Source organism: Nematolebias whitei, chromosome 21, assembly GCF_014905685.2.
Source record: "Nematolebias whitei isolate Nwh7 chromosome 21, NemWhi1, whole genome shotgun sequence".
In the NCBI taxonomy this organism is placed as follows: Eukaryota; Metazoa; Chordata; class Actinopteri; order Cyprinodontiformes; family Rivulidae; genus Nematolebias; species Nematolebias whitei.
The window spans coordinates 28,732,529-28,746,956 of record NC_056518.1 but is presented as its reverse complement, the minus strand read 5'-3'; the positions used below and the strand labels follow the sequence as shown (position 1 = coordinate 28,746,956).

General features: G+C 40.9%; 1 protein-coding gene across 2 annotated transcripts in view; it reads right to left on the bottom strand.

Annotated features, from left to right (window-relative positions):
- The window catches only part of larp1b (La ribonucleoprotein 1B), a 29,320-nt gene extending 17,138 nt beyond the window's left edge, over positions 1 to 12,182 (bottom strand). The window contains exons 1-7 of one of the 2 annotated variants that reach the window (XM_037695176.1): positions 11,387 to 12,182; positions 8,054 to 8,115; positions 6,141 to 6,197; positions 4,838 to 5,063; positions 3,246 to 3,419; positions 2,817 to 2,927; positions 1,644 to 1,803 (exon numbers count right to left, since the gene is read on the bottom strand). In XM_037695176.1, the coding sequence (XP_037551104.1) occupies positions 1,644 to 1,803; positions 2,817 to 2,927; positions 3,246 to 3,419; positions 4,838 to 5,063; positions 6,141 to 6,197; positions 8,054 to 8,115; positions 11,387 to 11,732 (1,136 nt within the window). In that variant the 5' untranslated portion in view covers positions 11,733 to 12,182. The remainder of the gene's footprint in view (positions 1 to 1,643; positions 1,804 to 2,816; positions 2,928 to 3,245; positions 3,420 to 4,837; positions 5,064 to 6,140; positions 6,198 to 8,053; positions 8,116 to 11,386) is intronic. The other variant, XM_037695177.1, reaches the window with a different exon arrangement.
- Between the last annotated feature and the right edge of the window lie 2,246 nt (positions 12,183 to 14,428).

Sequence of the window (14,428 nt, the reverse complement as noted above, 5' to 3'; positions counted from 1 at the left end):
CAACATGTGTGGCCACTTTTAGCCAACATGTGTGGCCACTTTTAGCCCACATGTCGCCACTTTTAGCAAACATGTCGCCACTTTTAGCAAACATGTCGCCACTTTTAGCCAACATGTCGCCACTTTTAGCCAACATGTTGCCACTTTTAGCAAACATGTCGCCACTTATATGTTGGCTAAAACCAGCAGAGTAGTAAAATGTTAGTTAAAAGCTAAAAGTTAAAATATTTGTTAATGCAAAATGAATGTTGCCACTTTTAGCCAGCATGTCACAACTTTTAGCCAACTTCTTGATTTTTTTAGCCAACATCTTGCTAATCTTTGCTACTTTATCTTTTAGCTAACATTTTACTAATTCCTGCTTCAAACTCATTTCAGCTTCTTTTTTTATATATAATTTTCAGCAAAGTCATTTTGAACCCAACATCCTCATTGTGCTTTTGCAGAAAACACATTTTGTCTTGCTCGGTATGGGAAAAAAAAAAAGGGAACCCGCTTTAGACTCACTCATGGCTGGAAAAGATGTTGGCTGCTGAAGTAACGCGTCATAATTTCGGCGCAAAATATGACTTTCTAAATAAAACCAGACACTGCTCGATATTTGTTTTAGGTTGTTGGTGCTAAATTGGCTGACAGAGAGCATGTCACACTGAGCAACCACAAATCGCCTTATTCAAACTCCCAATCAATCTTTTGAGTCTTTTATGATGAAAGACTTTGTCCACGATTGCTGAAGAATCACACAATGTGAAACCATCCGTCTTCTGTATGAAGTTTATCACAGACCCTTGTATTTGGATCTTGTTCTTGTATCTAATCCACATTTCACTGACCACAGGGGAAGGTTGGAATGTCGATGGACCAGTAAATTGAGAGCTTTGCCTTTTTGGTTCAGCTTCTTTACCACAAAAGAACGGAACAACACCCTCATTAGTATAGATGAACACCCAATCCATTTATCATTTATGAACAAGACACTGAGATACCTAAACATATCTGCTTGAGGCAAAGACTCCTCCTTGACCCAAAGGGAGCATTCCACCATTTTCTGGTAAAGAACCACAACCCCAGACTTCTAGGAGCCGACTGTCCTCCAGACCGCTTTAAATTCTGATGAGAATTGCTCAAAACCTGAACAGAAATTACACTCGAATGCAGCAAGAATTTCTGGTTCTGAAATGTGATTTTCACACTCACCTGTGGCAAAAAGCAGGCAAGACTGTGCTCGCAAGAGCATATGTATTCATCATTCCTTGTTATTTTACAGATCGTTTCTTGTTATTGTTATATGGTATTGTATAATATTATCTTATTGTTTGTTTATTATCTGTTTTAATATTTTATCAAATCATCACTTTTCTAAACAGTTAATAATCAATTTTATTTATACAGCACCAAAATACAACAGAAGTTGTCTCAGGGCACTGAACAGAAATATTCATATATAAAATAAGTTAACAGAAATAATATGAAGATGAAAGGTGTGATAAAAATAAATCTAGCATTATGTTTTATGCATGTATTGTCAAATACAAAGACGTGCTAACAAAAAAGAAAAAACATTTTCCAGCCCTCCTGTTTATTAATAGTTCTTTGCAGCCTAACAGATTGTTTAAAGGAGAAAATTTTTAACAAATACATACATTTGCCGTTTGATGTATTCCTTGAGCAGTTTTTCATCCACTGTGTACATCTGGACCTTGCTACCGTCATCGTAATAGTAAACCATATTGGTACCAAACGCTGGGGGCACCTGAGTAGAGCCATTGGACGACTGGGAGTCTCGGAAGTGCTCGAATCGACCTGGAGAAGCAGGGCAAATAAAAAAAATTCTCAGAACTCAAAAGTTCATCTTCTGCTTCTCTGTCTGGATGGAAAGATATTAGCCTATACAGCAGGATTACAACATCAAGAACATTCTTATGGAACCAAATTTAGGTCCAAAACACACCCAGAAGTTTCTGGCTTGATGCTACACATGTGATTGTAGCTGTAAAATAAAGACCCAGCACTCATTAAAGGAATGTACATCACGCATTGCCTTTTATGTCATATTCTTCCAACTAAAATCACCTTTTGAGGACAGTTATTGCCGCAGTTAGTTATAGTTTTAGCCACATTCGATCGACTCGATCTCTTTTGATATTGAGCTCTTGTGTGATTTGTTAGCGCTTAAAGTATTTGTTCAGGATGACTAAACTACTACAGAACCAAATCTTAGCTCAGTATCTGTACAATTGGAAGCGTTTCAGCGAATTTTGTGTAGGCTTAGGTCGATTAGCTGTGGCAGCCATTTTGAGTGGTGCTAATTCCAAAAGCCAAGCAGTTCTAGATGAGCTCCAGTGATCACTTTCCAGCTTCATAAAAAAATGTGTCCAGTATTTAATGACCTGAACACAAGCAAAAACACAAGGGTACGGCACATTATGTGCCCATTGACAAACTATTATACATTGAGCGTCCATTCTTTTGACGGACGTCTAATAATTACTGCCTTTGCATCCGGTGGCAGGAGATTAAAATCCATCCCGTCTTCCAAGCAATCAATTTTGGCAAGCAAATCAATGGAGTGATTGTTGAATTTGTTGTGACAGCTCTACCAAACAGCTTAAATTTAAATGTTTATTTATCAGCTCTTCTATAGCAGGGCATCTATAATCTTTATGTCATTTGGTTTCTGTTGAACTCTGGGTATCATGGAGACAAAAGCTTGTTCATAAACTTTGAACCTTTTGAAGTGAAGCAGACATTGTATCTTTGTGAGCCGCTGTTTGAACCAAGGCAAGTTTTGAAAATCAGTGATACAAAACACGTACCTCTTCCGCGACTTCTCCCACGTCCACGGCCCTTTCCTCGTCCTCGTATTCCTCCTTCGCTACGAACACTGGTGGTATCATCCCCATTGTCCCTCACTTCCCCTCTCCACCCTGTCAACGAGGAACAACGCTTAAGTACTTCATGTAGGGGAAGTTCTACACTAAATGACAAAACTTTACATATTCTAGAGCTTAACTGCTTTACATAAATGAGAAACGTCATGTTTGTCCACTGAACCAAAACTCAATAACTTTCAAGACTCAGAAAGGGTGTTTGACCTATAATTGATTAAGACAGAATAAAAACATAACCTCAGACCCTTTCAATCTCCATTTTTTGTGTCATGCACTAAAACAATGCCAGGGGGTTAAAAAGCCAAAAAGCCAGAAGCAGAGAGCAAGAAACAATTTGCAAAGCGGGCCACTTACTCCAGTTGCTATCATGCAGCCTGGTATTATGGAGCGTTTGATTGGGCGACGTGGTATCGGGCGAGCTGCTGATGGGCTCGGTGTCTGAGCGAGATGGGCACCCACTAGACATCTTGTGTGCATCATCCCGGGACGCTTCCTCCAGTGGCAGAGAAACCCACTTTCGTTTGTTACCTAGCCATACCAGAAACACAGCTTGAAGAATTTGGTACTAAAATGATTAGCTGAACTACCAAAGCCTGGTCTTTAATTTATTTTTTACAGTATTAGTAATAAAATGGTTATTAGCATTTCCCCAACGTTTCTGGAATGTAGGGGTTCAGTTATCCATGTGATCCTGTGGGTTGTCTTAAGGTCTTTCTAGTCAAACTGGTATTACAAGATATCAAGAAAGACCACAGAAAATGGGTCACCTCTCCAAATATAGAAAAATAGGGCACCCTCCTGGAATCAGACCTGGGGACTTAGGCACTAAAGGAGCCATCGTTTGTGTGTGAGGTTGAGTGATACTGACTACATGCTTGCCCTCAGCTGAGCACTTTGGTGTTGAACTCAACCAGATAAATGAAAGTCGACTCTCTGCAACTCTGAGTTGCATGAGGGAAGGTTCTAACAGTCGTTTGTACATTTGCACCAACGAACTGTTTAGATTTGGGGATTCCATTGTTCTCCTGGTGGGCTTCAAAGCCTATGCGGGCACTGACAAAGTCATGTGGAGGTATGTGATTGGGAGGATCGGCCTCCCTGATTTTGTTGTTGGACTTCTGAGCTAGGTGTGGGCTGACCACAACAAAGAGTGCTGGAGGAAATGTTGGCCCATAAGTGTATTTGGTACCAGGCTACTTTTGGACAAATAGCAATGATCAGTATTGGAATCATATCATCTGTGGCTCTATGTTTTGGCTGTTTGGGTGTAGAAAGGGGCACAGCTGTCAACTAATCATTACCTGGAGGTAAGTTGGATCCAGTGGAGGATACGATTGCCTAAAAAGAACGTGGTGAACCCAAACGAGTATTGAGGGACGTGGGAACATCTGGTAGAGGTCCTTGTCTGTAAGCTCTTCCAATCTCAGAGAGATTTTTGCAAGCTAGGTAGGGGACATGGAATCTGAATGGGCCATGTTCAAGACCCGAATTGAAGAAGTTGTGGTGCTTTTCTTAGTAGTAAGAACCATTGGTGGACACCAGTGGTTCTGTGACAAAAAAAACATGAGGCTGAAGGAGGAGACTTTCAGGAACTGACTGTCCTAAAGGACTCCTGTAGCTATCCATTGGTAAAGGATTGTCATCATTTTCCATGAGGGGTTTTGTGTAGGTAGAAGGGAAAATTTTCACCAAAGAATCACATGATTTTTGGTTATTTAAAAATATTTTTGATTTAAATTGCCAAAATTTCAAATGATTGCAGTCTGTCAAATAAATAAAAATCATGCAATTCAAAATCTGAAAGCAGAATCACTTGTTTATGTAATCGTGTATGAACACAAAGATGTTTCCAAAACATATGGCACCATTTGTCAGTATAATCAGCCTTGATCAGACAAACAGAATTCAAGCATGCATCATTAAAGAAAAAAAAATATAGTCCTCACCCTCACCTCCTCTTTTCTTCAAACTGGTACTTTTGGCATCTTGCACCTCTTTGGACTCTTCCTCTTTGGACCGGGCTCCCAGTGGGTCTGGCTGAGCCTCCTGGTTCTCTTTGCTCTCACCGCCATTACGGCTGCTTTCTGACTTTCTCTCCGGTCGCTCTCTTCTTTTGTTCCTTTCTCTGCGTGAAGAAGGCCTCTTCTCATTGTTGCTGAGATTCTGTTGCTGCTAAAATGAAGCAAAAACTAGCTTTGATTTACACTTTAAAATGGGCATCAATGGGAATTATTTAAAATCCTATAAAACCCCAACGTCGAATCCATACAAGTTTTGGTATTCCTTTGTAATGCTGTTGTGTGCACACTTTATTGGCACTTTGGTGAAGGGTGTGTGTACAAGGTTATACTTAAGACAGCTGCAACCTGTTCACACATATGCCAGAAAGAAAGGATGGGGTGAGCTTGGGTGGAAAAAGATCTGTTGACCACAAACGCAACCATAACCTCAAATAGTAGTCAATGTGAATGCATCAGCTACCTCTTTAAGTAGCTAATGGAGGATTATGGTGGATAGTGCCATGAAAAACAAATAAACTAATCATTTAAGCCCCATGCTTAGTATCAACTGGACACTTAGCCGCAATATTCAATTCCAAAGAAATTCTCAAAAAATGGGAAAGATTTTTTTTCTAGTTCTTGTAATCTTTTGATGGCATTATGAAATCTAGATATTCTAAGTTGTATTCATTTTACGTTGAGGAACATTATTCTGAAATCATTTTATTTTTAGACAATTTTTTTAACTGGTGAATGCCTGCCATTTTATACTTGGTGTCAACCAACATATGTAATAGGTTGGAAAATGATCAACTAGCTGTTGTTGCTGCCATAAGCTTCTAAATTACCTTAATTTCCCCTAAATAACTGGTATAATTTCTTAGTTTCAACATTTGATATGTTAACTATGTTTTATTTGGAATAAAATACAAGTTTGTGAGATTTACAAATCATCCCATTGTGTTTTTAATTTACATTTTACACGACTTAATCCAAATCAAGGTTGTACAACTATGGAAGAACGTGTAGCATTGCTAATTTGAGATTAATTTGGTATGAAACTAAAATAAATTACTACAAACTACTGAAGACAACTATCTCGGCTCTCTGCAAACAGCTCTCGGCCGATACATAAAAGAGCTCCAAGCAGCACGTGTCCCACCACACAATACCAGTGAAAGTTGGAAACTGGAAGCAAGATGTCTTAAAAGGAATCACAACTACTTAACCGTCTAACCGTGCGTCGTACCTCTTTGGCCAGTTCTCCTGGAGTGGGCCAGTTTGTGATGTCACTGAAGTCACCCGACTGTAAAAAGCATAAAATGACTAATAACTCAAACTTGTCATTTTACGGGCTAGTTCAAAATGGACAATGCACCTAAACAATTACCACAAACCTTTTCCACACGGTTTTGACTACAATGAAAATTTGAGCATTAAGTTCAGATGAAACCGTTTAACCAGAGGTAAATAAACCAGAGGGAATAAACGTAAACAGTATACTGACTGAGTACTTGACCTCAGTAAAAGTACACAGTATAGTGTCTCTAATGAACATCGTTCTGAAGGAAGAGACGGTTTGATCAACCTTTCTCTAGTTTACTTTTTGAGGGATGTCAGATATATTTTAATAAAGTATAACACAGGAAGTCCTTTACAGACTATAATTTTTTTTTCCAGACTTGACAAGATTTCTTATTTAAACTGATTTCATTCAAAGGGATTACATTTACAGGATTTCAGCTCATGTAGTCATTTAATACTATTTATTTTTCATATTCGATCATTTATTAAATTATATTTATCTCAGTATAATTCTAAATATAAATCAAATTTAGCTCATCCAGACAGACACAACACCTTGTTGTTGTTAAAACACCGTGTAGAACTGAATTTATTTAGATATTTATGATAAACAACAAACACCTGAAGCTGGCTCTGAGAGAACTTAAAAAATTAAAGTTAAACAGAGACACACATCTTTGTTTTAATCTGGGAATGAAATATTTGTTTTTTAGTGTTAATATTGTTTAATTATAAGAAGTAAAGCAGCAGACGCAGCCTGTCTCCCTCTCTCTTTATGACCGGATGTTTGGTCACGTGCGCAGGTTGCACATGTCTGTACGATGATGACGACGCTTCAAACACATTAATATTTAATACAAAGTTTGTTTTAGATACAAAACTCTTGGGGAGATCAGGGCGCGGTGCAAAAGGAGGTGGTGGGTGTGATGGTGCATCAGTTCTGTTTTCCCCTAACTGCAGTGAATTTGTTACGTGTGAACACGTTTAATAATTTATTACGTCATCACCTTGGTTATGGTAGCGGGGTGTCCTGGGAAAGAAGTCCAGGAAGCCCTGATTGGTGCTCTCACCTGCAGTCTGTCTCTGAGTCAAGAACACTGACATCACCTGCGTGTATCAGACAGCAGGCTCCGCCCTGCTCTGCTCTGATTGGCTCAAACTGTGGCTCTGGTTCTGTTTATTTGTTGAAAGCAGCATCAGTTTAATCCCTGTATTATTAGATTGGATGGCTTTAACAAGACCACAATGCAACCCCACCCCCATTTTTACAGATTATATAAATCTGCTGTAGCGACAAAGAACGTTAATACATGTCTGTGTTTCACTTGGTTGTCTCGAGGAGAGTTCTGGTTGTCCAAGACGAAAAGAGGTCATCCCAGACAAACAGAAACCACTCATGTCGACCTGTTATTTGTTTGTTTAACAACATTTAGACATTTATTACTTGTGTCTTTATGCCTTAAGTCTGTGGTTCCCGAAGTTTGGGTTTGAACACCCACGTAAGCTGTGAACCAAAGTGAGGCTTCTTAAAATGATTTTTAGAAACCAAATAAAATTTAAAGGTAATTGCTAATAACACAATTGTCCCATAGTTAAAAGATATTAAAAACAATAGCTATAAATAACTAAAACAAATACTTTATTGGATGTTTAGACTGTTAGATGATGATTGTATTCTTGTTTTGTTTTTTGGCTAATTAGTTAAGTTTGTACACTTTAACCAGCATTAAATGTGGCTCAAATCCTCTACTGTGGTTTCTTTGTGGGTCAGAACCTGAAAAGTGTGTGAACCATTGCTCTAACAAATAATTAAGTTTTGTAAAACGGCAAAAACACAAAAGAAATGAAGGAGCCTACCTTGCTGGATTTTCTCAATCTTGGCTTGCTGGCTCGAACGACTTTCAGAGCATTTTGTTGATCTGCAGACACACATTCAATCAGTGAAGATGACATCATCAAATGTGACAGGCTCAAATTAAACCACAGACGGATCCAAAAATCAGAATTTAGCGAGAACTCCGAGCAGGTTATCAGCCTCCATCCAGTTGTGAGCAGTCGGCTGTGTTGTGTTTGAGCAGCACTGTGAATTCCTGGAATAAAAACGCTCCCCACAGGGTCTGAAACGTTGAGCGTGCTGAGGATGTTTTGTTTGCAGCCAACAGCGGTATGTGGCTGCTTCTCTGTGAGCTGGGAGTGGCCCGCCACAGCCCGACGGTCCCTATCGCTCAGCAGAGGAGGGCTGAACTGATAAGACCCGCCGGGCCGAGGCCCGAGCAAGGCCGCAGACTAACACCCGGGAAGTTGGTTGTACAGTAGCCCTGTAAGCTGACGCCTGTGCACAAGCTGTACGCTTCAAATTTAGCTTCCCCCCCCACCCCAAACCGTCACCCCGTACCGTGACACACATTCACAGCTCACATTTAGCAGAGCCATTTCAATTTTAAAAGAAGCTGTTTGCAGATGATCAGAACTTCAGCCTGTCAGTGTAAATAAACTGTCATGTGCACAGGAAGTTCAATCAATCAACTTCATAACTGCTTCTACAAAGGCAAAACAAAATAGTTGGAAAAGTCCAGATTTTTACTCCCCAATTACCGTTTGCAAACTGCTGTACTCATTTAGCATTCTCGGTCAGATATATAGTAGTATTTCGCCTCTACATAAATTTAAAAACTGTCTGACGAAAACAGAACCACAACTTTACAAATACAGGATGAACTTTGTGTGAATATCTGTGGCGTGCATCTTTATTTTCATTATCAATCGTATTTTTCTAGCCATGTACGACGTATGATGATGTTGTTTCGGTCTGTGATGCTCATCCTGATGTTTGTAGCTTGTTGCGCTGCTTGAATGGAGCAGAATCTGTGAGTTGGTTTGTTTCTACAAGCATCCATGCGAACGAACAAGTCAAAACACGATAAGATGGAACGCTATATTTACGATTTAGTATGAAAAACGTACCTCCTGTGCACAACTCTTCTTGTACCGTCCCTAAATAATATTTATAATCTGCAAATAGGAAGGGAAAACAAGTTTTTCTGTTGAGCTAGCAAAACGTCTCATGAATAAGCTGATGAATTTTAAAGAAACACTTAAAATAACTGTATGTAGATCTGCAACTATTTAACTTTTAGGGTCATCTTGACTCAGGACCTGTGAAAATACAAACGTGATTCTGTGGGGTTAATTCGAAAGGTTTAACTCCCAGGACAAAAACAGAGGAAACGCTGAAAAAAAAAAAACTACTTGTCCACATGTGTCAACCAAGTTAGCCTGTCTCCACAAGAGGTGTGGATGCAAAAGTCTGTCAGTCAGGTGTTTAGTCTCGTAATGTGCACCCTGAAAGTCCATGGCACCTTGTCCCCTGACAGGTGTGCTGGGTGGTGAAAGCTTAGGTTAGCAGTTCTTAAATGCTACTGATCTCCATCTTCTATGGCATATCCACAGATGAGTTTTGGAAGCATCAGGTCCAGGAGAGAAACCCAGACCTCCCTCTCCCCAGCAATATTCTCCAGCTCCTCCTGGAGGACCCCAAAATGTTCCCAGGCCAGAGAGGATATATAATGCCAGATTGTTCTGGAGCTGCCCCAGGGTCTCTTCCAAGAGGGACGTGCCCAGAAAACTTCCAAAGACAGGCATCCATGAGGATCCTAATCAGATGAACCACCTCAACCGACTCCTTTTGATGCAGAGGGGCAGTGGCTCTACTCCGAGCTCCTCACCTTTTTTCTAAGGCTGAGCGCAGCCATCCTACGAAGGAAGCTCTTTTCAGCCGCTTGTATCCGGGATCTCATTCTTTCGATTAAAATCCAAACCTCATGACCACAGGTGAGGGTTAAAACATAGACAGATCAGTAAATCCAGAGCTTTGACTTTTTGACTCTTTCGTCACCACAACTGATTGAAGCAACACCCTCATTGCTGAAGTTGAGACTTCGATATGTCAAACCCTCGTTTGTCTTCATGAGGTTTGGATCATGACCAAAGGAACAAGATCCTGGATACAAGTAGCTGAAATGAGCTTCCTTCACAGGGTGGCTGGGCTCAGCATTAGAGATAGGGTGAGGAGCTCCATTATCAGAGGGGAGCTGCTGCTCCTCTGCATCAAAAGCAGTCAGCTGAGGTGGTGAGTCGATTAGGACACCTCCCTTGGGAGGTCTTCTGGGCATGTCCCACTGGGAGGAAACCCTACGGCAGACCCAGAACTCTGGAGAAGTTATACATCTTCTCCGATCTGGGAACACTTTGGGATCCCCCAGGAGGAGCTGGAGGAGTGTGTCTCTGGGGATAGGGAGGTCTGGGTTTCTCTCCTGGACCCTGACAGATAAACGGTAGAAGACAGAAACAGGTCCACTTTGCCAGCACGGGTCACATACTTTCAGCGGATTCAGACTTTTGTGTTTACACTAGTGCAAAATGTGTGTATTATATCTGGGTAACTGCTTGGTAGTAAACCTGTTTAAACTGCACCATCTGATGTAATTCAGTTTCACCTGTTGTTTAATTTTTTTTAAGTTGCAACCAGTGCCTTTAAGTGGAACAGGTGAACTTGTGTTATCTCACCTGTGTTATTAAAATATATGTATATATATATTTGACACCTCCTAAAACGCTTGTTTGTTTAAGTAACTCAAACAAGTTTCCTTCAGTGCAGGTGACAGCAGGAAGCTGTATGTGGTGGGAGGAACTGCAGGTACTGAGGCCATTGGACTAATGAAACGTGCCTTTACAGCAGAACCAGCTAGCCTGCTCGTCCTAGCAAGCTAGCTGTACAAACATGGCTTTTTTTTTATTTTTATTTTTTATACCAAGTTCCTCCCGTGAGTTTCCCTGACAAACACCGGCTCGGGCCCTCTGTCACCAGCGCAGCCGCGAAGGGAAAAAGTAAAAATATTAAAAAGCTAAAGTGGTAGCTAAAGAAGTAGCATTTGTCAGCAATCAACACGTGGTCCTCCGGAGCAATCCGAGCACAGACGGAGGGGGATGGGGCACCAAAATAAATAAATAAAAACACCGACTCTTGTCTTGTCTGCGCTGACACTTAGGAATTTAATCCAACTGTAAACGTGTAAAAGTGAGGACTGACATAAATTTTAACCCTGACACATCCCTGCTGCTGCTGGGGAACACTCTGTGCCATATTGTTCAGTTTCACCTGCCTAAAAATGACAGATTTAAACATTTTACCTGTCTCCTGGGGGCTCGGGATTATTTTATTAGCCGGGACTTTGCCTGTGGTCTTCTTCGTCCACGGGTTGACCTTCGGTGGAGGAGCTTCAACAACTTTCTTCTTCACGACTTGAACCGCCGAGTCAGCATTGCTGCCTCCTTCTCGTTGCTCGTTCTCCTTGTCGTTTTCTTTGCACTCCTCGGGCTCGTGGATACGATCCGCCGGCTGCGCCTCCGAACCTCCGCGCTCCCGATCCTCTTGGTGAGCCTCCCCGGGCTTGTTGTGCTTCTCCCCCTGCGCTCCACCGGAGCTACCGGCTGTCAAACCCGGGTCGGCCGGACTGCACTGAACCTCGGCGGACATCCTGCTGCTTTTCCCTCAAAGCGGTGTTTTAAAATCCAGCGTGAACTCGTGGTCCTGCTTTTCTTTTGCCCCAGATAATAGTAAAAAGCTCAGGCGGTGGCAACATTCACTCGAGGTAAACAGAATTTTGGGCTGGACCTCGCTAGCTAAGTAGCCCCTACAGCTAACTGTTAGCTAGCTGCTCGGGACCAAGCAGGAGCCAGCGAGTTAATGTTTTTTTTTTTCGCAGCTGTTTTATCTAAACTAATACTTTTATCTCGAGCTGCAATCCTTGACTTAGTTCTGCCAGAGTTTTACTAACTTTCACGGAAGAAAATGTATGTTAAAGCAGCTGCCAAAGCGACCTCCAGTAAATTTGTCTCCAATTCTAATTCTACGCTACCTGCAACGCGCTCGTGCAACTCGGTGGTGTCCTCATGTTGTAAACACTGCCTGTGCTGCCCCCAGCGGCCACACCTCGGTACTGCAACACCAATAATTAATGTACAAGTATCCTGATGCACAATGTACAGTATGTTTTTTAATATTAAGGTTAGTGGGATTAAAACAAGATTTTTTTTAAAGATAATATAACTACACATCTAATTTTGTTTATTTTGTTTAAATGTTACTCGCAACACATTTTAGTGAGAAAAAAGGCTTTTTAAATGCATGTATAGAAGTCCAAAACTGACAACAATAATAAAAATTCTCCATGTCATTAACACTTCAGGATTATTATTTAGCACTTCATAAATATGAGACTTAGTATGCCATAATTTTGACATGACAATTCAGTTATGCAGTACCAAGTCAATTTACGACTGGCCAAGTCAATATATTAAGACATCTAATATTATAAACTTTCAAGTCATGAGATAGTCAAAACTTTGAGCTAATATATGATAAATGTCACATTAAGTCCATGTTATGAGATGCTAAGTAGCAATTTTGATAGGTTTTGTCATATTTTTAGCTAATATGTCATTGTGTTAAGTCATAGTTATGAGACACTAAGTCATAATTTTGAGATACAGTACATCATAATGTAGAGTTGCTTACCGTCTTAATTTTGAGCCAATATCTCCTCAAAATTATGAGATGTGATATCAAAACTTAAAAGTGTCAAGTCATAATTTTGATACAGTATTTCAAAACATGAAGTACTAAATCATATTGATGAGATTAGATTTATAATTTATATATGCAGAATGGCAGAAATAGGCTTCCACACATGAACTGAATTTTCCTTGGATACAGTAAGAAAAATGGTGAGAAGCAAGAAATATTTTTACAATATTTTTTGTTTGCTGACCCTTCAGATGGGCAGATTATTAAAAAAAACAGCTATTTAAATTATTGTTTGTTTCATTTTCCTGCAAAAGTTCAAATGAAGTCAGTATAGCTTACAGCATTTCAAAGCACCAGTAAAAAACTAGTCGCTGTATGAAGGCTTGTACAGGTCCTTCTCAAAAAATTAACATATTGTGATAAAGGTCATTATTTTCCATAATGTAATGATAAAAATGAAACTTTCATATATTTCAGATTCATTGCACACCAACTGAAATATTTCAGGTCTTTAATTGTTTTAATACTGATGATTATGGCATACAGCTCATGAAAACCCAAAATGCCTGTCCCAAAAAATTAGCATATCATGAAAAGGTTCTCTAAACAAGCTATTAACCTAACCATCTGAATCAACGACGTAACTCTAAACACCTGCAAAAGATTCCTGAGGCTTTTAAAAACTCCCAGCCTTGTTCATTACTCAAAACCGCAATCCTGGGTAAGACTGCCGACCTGACTGCTGTCCAGAAGGCCATCATTGACACCCTCAAGCAAGAGGGTAAGACACAGAAAGAAATTGCTGAACGAATAGGCTGTTCCCAGAGTGCTGTATCAAGGCACCTCAGTGGGAAGTCTGTGGGAAAAGTGTGGCAGAAAACGCTGCACAAGGAGAAGAGGTGACCGGACCCTGAGAGGATTGTGGAGAAGGGCCGATTCCAGACCTTGGGGGACCTGCGGAAGCAGTGGACTGAGTCTGGAGTAGAAACATCCAGAGCCACTGTGCACAGGCGTGTGCAGGAAATGGGCTACAGGTGCCGCATTCCCCAGGTCAAGCCACTCTTGAACAAGAGACTGTGTCAGAAGCATCTCGCCTGGGACTGCTGCTGAGTGGTCCAAAGTTATGTTCTCTGATTACAGTAAATTTTGCATTTCCTTTGGAAATCAAGGTCCCAGAGTCTGGAGGAAGAGAGGAGACACAGAATTCACATTGCTTGAGGTCCAGTGTCAAGTTTCCACAGTCACTGGGGTGCCATGTCATCTGCTGGTGTTGGTCCACTGTGTTTTATCAAGGGCAGGGTCAATGCAGCTAGCTTCTTCACTTCATGCTTCCATCTGCTGAAAAGCTTTATGGAGATGAAGATTTCATTTTTCAGCACGACCTGGCACCTGCTCACAGTGCCAAAACCACTGGTAAATGGTTTACTGACCATGGTATTACTGTGCTCAATTGGCCTGCCAACTCTCCTGACCGGAACCCCATAGAGAACCTGTGGGATATTGTGAAGAGAAAGTTGAGAGACGCAAGACCCAACACTCTGGATGAGCTTAAGGCCGCTATCGAAGCATCCTGGGCCTCCATAACACCTCAGCAGTGCCACAGGCTGATTGCCTCCATGCCACGCCGCATTGAAGCAGTCATTCAT